The 12,823-nt window shown below is 36.1% G+C and overlaps 4 protein-coding genes across 18 annotated transcripts in view; 2 read left to right on the top strand and 2 right to left on the bottom strand.

Moving 5' to 3' along the window:
* LOC126373692 (rho GTPase-activating protein conundrum) overlaps positions 1-1,818 on the top strand; it is a 156,020-nt gene extending 154,202 nt beyond the window's left edge. For all 5 annotated transcript variants that reach the window (XM_050019928.1, XM_050019935.1, XM_050019955.1 and 2 more), the window contains 2 exons: positions 332-515; positions 854-1,818. In XM_050019928.1, the coding sequence (XP_049875885.1) occupies positions 332-515; positions 854-1,028 (359 nt within the window). In that variant the 3' untranslated portion in view covers positions 1,029-1,818. The remainder of the gene's footprint in view (positions 1-331; positions 516-853) is intronic.
* Positions 1,809-6,457, bottom strand: LOC126373853 (nucleoporin Nup43). Its single transcript, XM_050020203.1, has 3 exons — positions 6,042-6,457; positions 3,559-3,730; positions 1,809-2,511 (listed from the first exon to the last, which is right to left on the bottom strand). Exons 1-3 carry the CDS (start codon positions 6,392-6,394, stop codon positions 1,993-1,995), a joined length of 1,044 nt encoding a protein of 347 aa, XP_049876160.1. The 5' UTR covers positions 6,395-6,457; the 3' UTR covers positions 1,809-1,992.
* Positions 6,458-6,871: 414 nt separating this feature from the next.
* On the top strand, positions 6,872-10,323 carry LOC126373882 (queuosine salvage protein). Its single transcript, XM_050020239.1, has 5 exons — positions 6,872-7,041; positions 7,117-7,232; positions 7,677-7,889; positions 8,256-8,715; positions 9,386-10,323. The coding sequence occupies exons 2-5, from the start codon at positions 7,125-7,127 to the stop codon at positions 9,613-9,615; spliced, it is 1,011 nt and encodes a 336-aa protein (XP_049876196.1). The 5' UTR covers positions 6,872-7,041; positions 7,117-7,124; the 3' UTR covers positions 9,616-10,323.
* Positions 10,313-12,823, bottom strand: part of LOC126373556 (uncharacterized) — a 163,123-nt gene continuing 160,612 nt past the window's right edge. For all 11 annotated transcript variants that reach the window (XM_050019701.1, XM_050019730.1, XM_050019739.1 and 8 more), the window contains one exon: positions 10,313-12,571. In XM_050019701.1, coding sequence (XP_049875658.1) covers positions 12,272-12,571 — 300 coding nt within the window. In that variant the 3' untranslated portion in view covers positions 10,313-12,271. The remainder of the gene's footprint in view (positions 12,572-12,823) is intronic.

The raw sequence follows: 12,823 nt of genomic DNA, 5'->3' as shown, positions 1-12,823 counted from the left end.
TCATGGTGACTCCATGGTCGAACCTTCTTCTCTAAAGCCTAATAAAGTCCCGTCTTTCTCCTTCACCAAATGGAAGACGGACTTAACCAAGACAGTACCGTTGAAATCGAAGATATAAAATAACAAAAGTTCAAGACTATATCCCAATTGTGGTAGCCAGAGGTACATTCATCACAAGACGAAATATGTACCCACACTCCACGGCGCTTTCGAAAAAGCTTGCTTGTTTGAAGATATTGGAATCCAATAATGTTGGATATCTCCTGAGGATATCTCTAAGAACTACAGAAATCCTCATAACTCGTTTAACCAGTATCTGTCGCCTCTGCAGCTCTATCAGGCAGCACGTGTGGGCGCGCCCTGAACCTGCTGGCGCTGCTGCTGCCGGCCGAGCAACGCGGCACGCTGCGCGAGCTGCTGCGGCTGGCGCGACAGATCGTCGCCAACAGCCACGCCAACAAGATGAGCGAGCACAACGTCGCCATGATCATCGCGCCTACGCTATTCCCGCCCAGGTTGGTGCAGTTTTTGGTTTGGTTTTTGGCTCTTGAGAGTTTGTGATCAGCTGGTAGTGATTGAGGTAAATTGAGGTAAGTGTTTTTGAACCAGGATTCTCACATATATATACGAACTAGAATCGTTCTAAGAAATAATCAATTTCCTACTCGAAAAAAATAATTAAAACGCACATCTCATATGGGTCATTAGATCCAGTCAAAAGTGAATAGATTATTATACATTTAGGAAGACACGAACAATCATAGACGAAAAGAGACTAAACTACCTAATACCGAAATCTATTGGGTAATAAAATGTATCAAATCGAATGCTAATGAATCCTTCTCCATTCCAGCCTCCTGATCAAGCAATCAGATAGCCTGGAGACGCAGCTAGCGACGGCGGCCAACAGTTGCCACGTGACGGAGGCGCTGATGCGGTGGAGCGACCAGCTATGGTCGGTACCCTCAGCACTGCTCGACGCCTCACAGCGCAAGCCGCAGCCCACAAGACGCAACCACCACACCTGAAGGAACCTCACACACCCACTGGACAGATACGCTGCCCAAGTACGTACCTCGACGCGTCAGGAATTGCTCCGTGACAGTCGATGGTCGGATTTTAAGGATTTAAAGTGGTGCGTCAGTGTAGAAAGCACTGCCCACGACTAGAGAGTACTCCATTGATCAACTCAATGAATACAGCAGTCGTAGGTAACAGGAACAGACTATCTGACTCCGAGGAACCGTGCTCTTAAGTATTAGACAACGCTTCAGTAGTGTTGTGCTGTGCTTTTTTATTCCTGAACAATATTTTATTGAGTGATATATTTAAGTATACATATACTCCGTGTTAATATTGTAGTTAACGCATTTAGTGGATAGAAATGTGAATGAGATGCCAAATATCGAGTTATGTGTAATTTAGTGATATGAATAACTCTTATTCCAGTACGATGTAGGCAGAGCCTTTATTTAACCTTTTAATATTACTATTGCACAGTTTAATCAGATTCGATTGCGTGTAACAAAATTGTGGTGCCATTACTTTGGTTGGTTTGAAAGTTACCGTTTTGGCGAAATGATTAATTATGATAATTAACAATTCACGAATACTGTGGTGCCTTGTTTATTGATATTTTATTAACTTGTATTCCCATTATATTAGCCTGTAAATACAGTTGGGTTTTTGTAAAATATTTTACCAATACTTTGACTAGGCAAGGAAAGACTGACTTGGTGTATTATCAATAAACTATTGTATAATTATTTCTAAGTGTATTTACTTCTGTAATTAAAATAAAATGCATATTTACAACAATCGTTCGGTTTATTTCACTCACCATACCATTTTAGCTATCACATGCTCAGAACAAGATTTGGAATGATAACTTTTCATAAAATTCCTGGTTAGAACAATATTTTCAACTTAAGAGAAATGTTAACACTTACTTTAGATTCCGTACTACATGGGGTAGTACAGCCCTATAAATCCTTAATACTTGAAGTTCTTTATCAAATATATAGCTTCATTATCAGCTCCACACAGAATTCTTCCTCGATCACAACTCAGGGTATTCACCGGTTTATGTAGCGATGGCATAAGGGAATTCACCATCATACTGTTTTTGTCTTCCAACGGCAACCAGTTGGATATTTGGTTATCAGGTCCTTTGGTGCTTTTCGTCATCGATTCCATGTTCCAATCCCATAATTCTCCTGACACGGAAGAAGATAGTAATTTGTGGGGATTTTCTGGATGGAACTGGATTTCAGTGACGCCTGCTGCATGTGCGTTGAGTAAGGAAGTTGGGAAGGAGTTTTGTCTCAGGTCCCAAACAGCTAAGGACCCTGATTCGCTACCAGCTAAGATGATGTGAGGCTGAGTCGGATGGTTCACTATGCATGTGGCTGCTAACTCGTCGCCTGCGAGGAGGAAAGCAGCAGCGGGCTTGTCGTTCGTCGAGCGAAGGTCCCAGATCTTCATGTGGCCTCGTAGGTTGCCTGTGATGACCTGGACCAAACATTTACTTTTTAAATAAGACGTTAGAAAAGGAATGAGACTACTTCTTTCAAGGATCATTTATGCATCTATTACCAGGGTTGGAAGGATGATAATTATCCTGATAATAACAACTGGATAATTATTCTTCTTATGGGAATTATGGGAATAAGCTGAACCGTTAGTCTGTCTTGTCTTGTAGAATCAATCATATAGGGAAAACCTAAATACATGCCAAGTAGTTAATGCCATCTGCGGCAAATCTACAATAAGTCACGTCAAAAAAAAAACAATAAAAAATAAATAAAAAAAAAAACAAAAAATCGTCGATAAAATCTATCTGTCGCGGGAGCAAATCAGTCGGGACCGAAATATGCACAAAACGATCATATTATATGAGGCAACAATCGTATTATAAAACTTTTCACATTGTTCATTACTTCTTTGGAATAGCGCTTGTGGTATATGCAAGAAAAGGCGGGTAGTAACTCGATGTAGATAGAGGTGCAGCCAGAAAAATCTTGGTGCGGCCGCTTCACACGCCGGCGTAAGTCTTCTTCTTATCGTGAGCATTGTGAGGTGGAATACCAGTCTCATCAACCCTGGTGTCAGGGTTATTATTGAGCCGCCAAAGGCCCCTGACATGGCTCATGTAACGACTACATACTTAAATCAGTAAGTAGTAACCGGGACCAAGAGCTTAACGTGCCTTCCGTATCACGGATCATCTTACTGTCGGACAATCAGGTGAGCAGCCTGAAAACAGGTTGAATATACCTACTGTACTAGATTTAAGACCTTTAACAATGTATATTCGAGCAAATAAATGTTTTCATTATTATTATATTATTAAGAGATCTTTTGCGTAAGACGTTTAAATAAAGATTTAATGAATTTATTTATATTGCACTCCTGACGTATGTCGACAGGCAACATGTTGTACAGATACGGTACTCGTTTACGGAGTGTTCTGTCACCGAAGTAGTTAGCAACTTGTGGTACAACATACCTGCCCGTCGACATCGTCCGCGTACACTGGCCATGCTCAAGCTGGCTTACCTCATTATGTTTGAAATAGCAGACAGAATGCAGCGAGCAGCTGTCAGCCTGCGCTACGACCCGGGAGATATCACCACGTCGACCGTTGAGGATGTTCAGCGATCCATCCTCGCCGATAGACGCTATATCTCCCTCCATTGTGTCTAGAGATGTGCAGGAGCATTGTTCCTCACTGAAAATCATGGATATGAAATTTCGGTTACGGATTGGATACCGATTTAAGAATTATTATTATACCGGATACGGTTACCGATATGGATAATAAATTATTTCGGATTATCCGCTAGCGTTCGGATAATTTCAGTTACGGATATTATTTTTTAAGGAATTTCTAAAGTAAAATACAAATATGTAATAAAGTGGTTTTATTTATAACGGCAAGTTATAATGTCTTCTTCTATCGTGTGGGTTGTGAGGTGGATTACCAACCCCATCAACCCTGATGTCAGGGTTATTACTGAGCCGCCATAGGCCCCTGACATGGCTCATGTAACGACTACTAACTTACATCAGTAAGTAGTAACTGGTATATGTATATGTTATGACGACGATTATGACGAAAAAAAGAAAAAAACAAACAATGCGCGCGGCTTGCGTAGCGGCACTGGTAACGGCTAGCCAATCAAAACATCTTGTCATAACGTGTCTCAATTAGGCTCCGCCCCTATCCGATAATATCCGAAACTTTTAATTCAGATTCGGTTACGGATATTTTTTTATATCGGATATGCGATAGTTTCGGTTACGGTTACGGAGCGCCCTAACATCCCTGCTGCAAATAATTGTTAAAGAAAAAGATTATACAAATGTCCATTATGTAAATCCTAACATGCGAAATCGTAATCTGGCCTCTGCGATAGACGCAGAGCTGCAGGGCTGCTGAGTGTGCAGGGACCGCCGCATATCTAGAGTAATTGGGTCGTGTACTAGGTGCAAGATAAATTATGAAATTCTGATTGCTAAATAAAGACAGATTTAAAACTATAGAAAAACATTTCCATTTTTCTATTTAACTTATTTATGAATTTTAATAAAAAAAAAAACATAATAATAAGCCCAACATTTTATCTCGTTTTCTATGACGTCACAGTGTGCTTTTTCATACAAATTCCATAGTAATTTCGTGTTTTGACGATTAGTAAAAAGTAACTGATTTGACTAGTTGAAAACTAGCCTATTGATCATATTATAGTGGTCTGTATTTTTTATTGTAAAATTGAAGTTCTATGTTCAATAAAAGATATTAACACAACTCAGGAGTGTATTCTCTATTGGGACTAGACTAAACCCTCTATGTTAGTATAGTGTAACAATCAAAGCGGCCCCATGCTGGGCGCCACTGTGTTTTATTAGAATAGGCTACTTTCCAACTGGTCAAATCAGTTGCTTTTTACTAAATGTCAAACAACGAAATTACTATGGAACTTGTATGAAAAGCAACCTGGAAAATCATGACAAAATGTCGCATTAATTCAATTATTAATAAAAAATATTATATATTACTATATATTTTTTTATATATATTTTAGTATTATTTTATTTTTTATTATTCAATTATTATTATTTTATTTATTTATTAAATTTTTCTTTATTAAAATAAACAGTTTTTTTTTTCACCTTTAGACTTTCTTTATTTAGTAATTAGAAATAATATTTGAAATTAATTATAATCTATCTTTGACCTAGGAAACTACCCAATTGTGAAAAAAAAACATTCTTATAAATAAAATAGGCTAGAGATGAAAAAAAAACTGAATAAACACAATGTTACATTTTGTGCTGCTGAATCTATCAATTTTACAGAACATATCATAACAAATATTATATTTCCTAACATAGGTATATTATACAGAAAGGAAACAATCATGATATCTATCTTACCTTGATGTAGGATGTATGAACGTGTGGACCAAGTAAGATGATATTACCTATGTTAAACAAGTAAGAGAGAGAGAGAGACATAGATGCAGGATATGTGTGATAGAGAAAGAAAATGAGTAAATATATATGAGTAAACGGATATGATTGAACAGATTAGAAGAACAAGAGGTATGGGTGAATGGGACAGAAGAAAAGGAAACAATGACGTGGGTGCTTGCTGAAGGCTGTATATTTCTAATTAACATAATTAAATAAGAATATAAATTCTATGCTATTAAGTAATTTAAAGACAATATGGTAAGTTATGTGAAGATTAATGGTGGTTTTGTTTGTGCTCTCTCCCGCATTCATACAATTATTAACAACACCTGCACTATTAAAGACCTTTACGAAGCCACTGACAATGCCATAAGCGTGGCCAATTATTGGTCAGCAAAAATTTAGTATCGATCGCCATCGACTCGCAAAGAAGAAGACTGTTATAACAAACACCATTAGAAAATTGTAAGTACTTAACAATACAGTTAGGTTAATCCATTCATAATATTTAAACAATAACTTAAACTAAAACTATAACTTTAACTTTAAAACTATATTCTTACCCAAAATTGTGCACTTTCTTCCAAACGAACAGTTCTTTTAGAGGCGTAGATTTCTCATAAACACTTATTTCTAACAACCTCACATCTCCATTTGAGGTTGAGACTGCAATTTTGGTTTTATCTGTGAACTTTATTTCGGTAACGTCTCCTTCTACAGGGTACTCCGAGAGCACTCGAGGGTATTCGACCTCTTCTTCTTCATTTGGACTCTCAAAATTCCAAACTTTTACCGAATTTACTTCATCATCCCAGCTCCCGGTAAAAAAGCACTTTGTTTCAACATATTCTTCAGGAATCCACCTGATTTTGTTAATTTTTTGAGATACGAAGGTTCCTTGAACATCCAGTACCATTTTTGTGCTGATTTTTATCTTTAATTAAATATAGTTTTGAAAACAATTTAGCAGTTTCAAACGGTAATACTTTTGAGGTTATGTTTTATAATACGTTCCGTTCCATACTTAGACAATATCACTCACAGAAAACCATTTTGCATTTTTACTTCAGAACTGTGCTTCAGAATGAAAGTAATTTATGCACCGGCCACCGCTCAAAAAAATGGGAACTTTAATTTTAATCCAGTATAAACTGAATTAACACTGTATTTATAATATTCTTTTGGATTTGAAAAATAAGTAATCTGCGTTGTACGAAATCAATTTCGTTCAGAAATGTAACTGACAGCAAACGTCATTTTATGCGTTTTTTTAAAGCAATTTTATTTTTAAAAATAAGAGCAAAAGAACTAAGTAGATCGATAGTGTGGCGCTATCTTTTTCTGATTAACAGTTATCTCTATAACCGTGATTTTAATCGCATATTGTAAACAAAAAATAGTCGAAAGTTACACAAAGTTATCGCGTTGATATTTGAAGAATTTATCACGAAATACTTGTGCAATAAATATTGTGATCTTATCACACATGTTATAAATACAGCGTGTATTATTTTCTATGGTATTGTTACCTTAACTGTACAGTTTTTCGGTGAATACGATAAGGTTAGTATGGTTTCCTAAAACTCGTTTTTGAGCATTTTATGCAGCCTTTTCTATCATATTTCAGTAATATTTCAGGAGTAACAATGGTTCGTCAGGGAGTAATGCAGCCTGCGGAGTCGGCAGAGTTCATAGCGAAGCATGCTAAGCATGTCAAGATACATGAAGATGGGATTGAAAAACTCGCAGTGGAGGTTAGTTCTAGATTTTAAATTATGTTCCTATCATAAAAAGTACACACAAATACTTGGTGTCTGGTGTAAGGATAAGTTCAAAATGGGTGGGGGTTGTAGAGATTGTAATAATTCCAATTTTATGAATGGGTTTGTTCATGTTATTTATTTTATTTATATAGGTATCTCAGATAACTAAGGCCTACTTAAGAAAAAAGCCAATACTGCTTAATAAAGCCAATGTAAAAATATTATTTTAGTTTCTGAACTTTAATAAGAGACAAATGGTACCTCCTTTAACCATTTTTTGATTGTAACCCTTCTTAAGGGCTAAGGGTTGTCCTATTTTTGTATCTATTTCCATTGCTATATGATTAAAAATCTTCTAAAAACAAAAATTAAAAATATAAATTAATAGTTTTCTTTTTAATTTTATTATCTGCAACATTTTCCTTGCTGTTACAGTTAATGAAGTCAATATCAGATAAGCTCGAGATCCCAGACACGGGTGCAGGTGCCATACATCCATCTCCTGACCATCCGAGTGCTGTAGACTGGGTCTTTGTGGCAGACACCCTCAACTTTTGCTTCTGGTCTAAGAAAGGGCAGGAGAAATGGACCGTTGATGGACATTCAGGGTACTATGCGCTTGAAGCTGCTCTCTCCAGGGCTTTGAAAGTAAGTTACGGAGGGGCTTATTTTAATTTAAAATGAAAAGACTCCTGCTGATAACAAAAATAGTAAGAAAAACAAAACACAGCTGAATTGAGAACCTCCTTTTTTGGAGTTGGTTAAAATAGGGAATTGATTTGATAAAAGAAAGTTATATCACACAAATTAGGTTGCTTGTAAGGCTGCCATAAGGTTGTCTGGAAGGAATTGCTTATTAGAGTTATTAGCCATAAGGCTGCCTTTTGTGCCCATTGATTGTTGTTCATGCTTTGTTTCTTAAATGTATCCAATGCTGAAACTGAACTGAAATCAGATTGTGCAATAGAAATCCTTTTAAAACACACAATTTTTTTTTTCATTTTTTTTTTGTAGGAGGGATATGACATCACCAACCCGACATTCTACTCCAAAATAACTGAAGACCAGCTCTCTCACATAATGAGAGGCGACAATGAAGCCAAAATACCATTATTTGAAAAAAGAATTTCTGTTCTTCATGAAGTTGGCGGGATCCTTCTAAAACAGTACAATGGAACATTCCAGACCTGTTTAAAAATGGCTGACAAGTCTGCAGTGAAATTACTTGAAATCATTGTTGATAATTTCCCATGCTTCAGGGATGAAGCTGTATATGAGGGGAAAACTGTTTCTCTGTACAAAAGAGCTCAGATTTTAGTAGCAGATCTATGGAATTTCTTCGGCGGCAAAGGCTGGGGGGAGTTCACGGATATTGATAAGATGACCATGTTTGCAGACTACAGAGTACCACAGGTTCTGGTGTACTTTGGCGCAATGAGCTACAGTGATGAGTTGATGAAGAAGTTGGATAATGGTGAGTTTTCTATTAGGTGTTAGGTGGTCGCTTTTTTAGATGAATGAAGGACTTTCCAAGCGACGTTCCCCAATTAACACAGATGGCGCTATACAGATTTGCCTTCATTTTACCTTCTAATATCATGGATAACAGACATTATGCATCTTTTATCTGACCTTTGTTTATGGGTATAAATAATGACCCTTGTTTAAAAATACCCTTGTTTATAAATAATGACCCATCTTATCTGATCCTTGTTTTTGGGTATGTTATTACACCCAGGCAAAACACATCATTCACCATTATTATTCTGATCAAAGTAAAGAGAATCAGTATAGGTAGCAATATAGTTCTTTATCTGACCCAAATAACAAACAACAATTATGCTAAACCATTACGTTATTAAGCTTACCTGTACTATCTTTTTTCTTTGTATGTTCCTTGTATGTGTTTTATTGTGTACAAATAAATAAATAAATAAACAATTATTTTTATACTATGCCTCTGCTGTTATATAATATTTTAGAATATTTATGTACTCCGAACAATGAGAAAATAGATAATTATCATGTGAAATCTGAATAGCGCCATCTATATTTTTTTTAGGGAACCTAGTCTGGAAAGTTCGTCATTTAATTTATTTTGCTACGTTATTATTTGTCTTATTTACCAGTATTTGTAATTCCAGACGATTTACTGCCAAGTGGTTCGGAAGAAGAAGTAGAAATCCGTGGATGCTCCATCCACGCCGTAGAGTTACTTAAGGACAGAATAGAACAGAAGATCAGAAGTTCCCAAACAACAGCCGAGGTGCCCAACTCTAGCCTGTTAGACTTCTACCTCTGGTGCTATAGGAGGAAGTATGCTGAAGAATTAGAGAGGATACCGTTCCACAAGACTTTGGGTATATTTTATTGAACTTCTTAATTTGACAAGTTGACTAGTTTGTACAGAATGTTGGTGATAGACGGTGTTATTGCGCACATTCATTGTCTTGCGCCGGCGGGTTCCGCGCCTTTGCTAATTATATCGAGGGCTTCGATCATTAGCCGTACTAAATCTATCCACGTGGATATCATGCGCTGCGTCTATTGGTGAAAGTCCTCGATATAAATCGCGCAGTGCGTGGCGCGGAAGCCGTTCCGCCATTGCTGGTATATTTTAAAATTTAAATACTTACAACATTTAATAATAGAATTACATAATATAATATTATGTATCGTTGGCAATGCATTACTGACATATTTGTAATTATTAATGACGAATGAATTTATAAACTAATTTAATAATATAAACCCGAAATTTGCATGTAAAATTGTAAACATTATAATAACGTTTTCGTATTCCCAAGTGATAAGTAACACTAAAGATAGTAAGTAAGTATAATGGTGCTTCAGATATCATCACAATTTAATCTTTAATACATGTATATTATGTATTATATGTAAAGAAAGCTATACAGGTTGTCAGAAGCTGCAGTAGTTTTAGGCAGATAAGACGTTCGTTATGTAAAAGAGAAGAATATATATATATATTTGAATTTGAATTTTGAATTTGAATTCGAATATACATTTCTGTATTTTCTGTACCTTCTAAATATGAAATTAAACAACAATGACTGTTTTAGTTACATTTTATTACATCTTACACCTTTATTTATTATTTAATCAACATAATTAAATGTTTCGTTTTCCGTGAGAGGGCCTGGCAGTGAAAATGCCAAGTTATCCCACATAATTACAGACTCAACATAATTTAGTTTAGGTACTTTGAAATAGGTATCACATTGCCGAATTGGAGGGCTTTATGTAAACAGAAAAATGTAAGTATTATATTTATTTATTGCACTTCCTATGACAATATGACTAATCTGTCTAAAAGTACAGCTAAATTATTATGGACACAACCACTAGAGGCATTTACCCAGTATTTTTTTTATTTACAACTTTGGCATTAGCTAAAGAAATAGCATATACATATAATATAGTTTACAAAAATGGCACTAAATATTTACACCTTTACCTAATTAATATAAATATTTCATTACGTTACGTGACCGCCCATAATAAACTTATATTATGCATCGATAATAGACGAAATGTTTAACACGTTCGCTGTGTATGAACCACATATGAGGCATAAAATTTGTAGCTCATACGTGCATGGCCAATATGTGGGGCATGACGGAAACTTAAAAAAATTCGACGCGAAGTTTTTCAATTTGTTTTTTTTTTGTGTAAACTAACATTGCACGTGAGGGGTTGACATCTAATTTTCAGTTACACAATGAACGTGTTAAGGAATCGATATGATTATTTAAACATCCTTAAATTATCCAAGTATTAATCAAAGGAGAAAAATCAACCTGCGTGTACAACCAATATCACAATTACAAATAATAAGTACACGAATCTACCCTTCTCAATTTTTTATATTTCAAGGTGTTATGTTCTCTAGTATTATTATTGTATGCTTATACTAGTATGCTATTACTAGTATTATTGTATGCCTACTTAGTCTTGTATCCTACTCTTTATATAGTACTAAAACTACTTCACTTGTTTACAAATCTAAACAAGTAGTAGTCGGACTACGGGAATAAATTATAATTATAACGCTATGAACAGAAAATCATGCTGTGACACTAATAAAGCTTAAGAACAATGTGACCACCTTCGTTTGTTCGTATAATGATCGACTTTCCAGGCTACGTTCGTCAAAGAACAGTATAGATGGCGCTGTACAGATTTTCCTTTGTTTAACCTTCTAATTTCATGGATAACAGATATATGCATCTCATATCTTTGTTTTTGGGTATAAATGATGACCCTTATTACACCTAGGCTTAATTACATTTTCCACCCGTCATTAAACTGATCAAATTTAAGAGAAGCTATATTGGTAGCAAAATATAACAATTATTTTTATGTATGTTTCTGCCATTATAATTGTATTTTTGAATGATTATGTACAGCGAGTAACACAACAGCCTCCGTGGTCTAGTGGTTAGAGCGTTAGGCTCACGATCTGGAAGTCCGGGTTCGATTCCCGATTGGGACATTGTCGAAATCACTTTGTGAGACTGTCCTTTGTTTGGTAAGGACTACAGGCTTGAATCACCTGATTGTTCGAAAAAGTAAGATGATTTCGTGCTTCGGAGGGCACGTTAAGCCGTTGGTCCCGGCTATTAGCCGTAAAAACACCTCCACCAACCATTGGAGCAGCGTGGTGGAGTATGCTCCATACCCTCTCCGGTTAATTGAGGGGAGGCCTGTGCCCAGCAGTGGGACGTGTTTAGGCTGTTTATGTTATGTATGTTATGTACAGCGAGTAATGAGGAAATAGATAATTAAATCTGTACAGCGCCATCTATCTTGTTGGAACGTAGCCTGGAATGTTTCTCATTAGTACTTGAATAGACAGATATGACAGTTTCTTGCCAGTAACATGGCTTGCTCATATGGCCTTAATTTTCAAAATCTCCAACGTCAAAATCTAAACCTACATTACATGAGCTTTGATGTACAATCAGATTTTCAAACACATCACAGGACAGCCGACTTTATAGCCAACACTATTTACTACTGAACTTTGATTTCAAACTTTCGAAGAATGCTAACTTTGTCTTGATAGTTCCTGGTTCTGGCAATGGACTCCCAGGCCTGCTGGATTCTTTGGTAACCTCTTCACCTTCAGGGATCTCTTTGGAGCCACCAGGGACCTTCAAAGGTGTCGCCATGGATAGTTTGAGTTCTTCCCGGAATTCTCTGGATATACTTCGCGCGGTTAGACTGTGCATGTATTGTTTCTGTTTGTCCGCTTTAGGATCGAAAATATTTTCTTTACTTCTCAAGCGCCTTATGATCTGCTGGGGCTGTGGAAGTAAAAAAAAGTTAATAATGTAGGTACCTACGCTATATTTGAGAAAAACAATGATTAAAATAAACATGCTTAAACAAAGAAGATAAAATAGAGCAAATATAAAAATAATTGTTAAGCGTAGACGCTAAAGCACGCTAAGTTTTCGAAATCTTCACTATTATCTTTCTCTTAGTTTTGTTTAAATTTGGGTTTTGGTAAATAGGAAATATCAGAAATCATCAAGATTACGCTGTCTCTTGAGAGA

This window comes from Pectinophora gossypiella, chromosome 2 (assembly GCF_024362695.1).
Source record: "Pectinophora gossypiella chromosome 2, ilPecGoss1.1, whole genome shotgun sequence".
Lineage (NCBI taxonomy): Eukaryota > Metazoa > Arthropoda > Insecta > Lepidoptera > Gelechiidae > Pectinophora > Pectinophora gossypiella.
The sequence above is the reverse complement of the archived record's forward strand: the minus strand, read 5'-3'. Positions and strand labels throughout refer to the sequence as shown.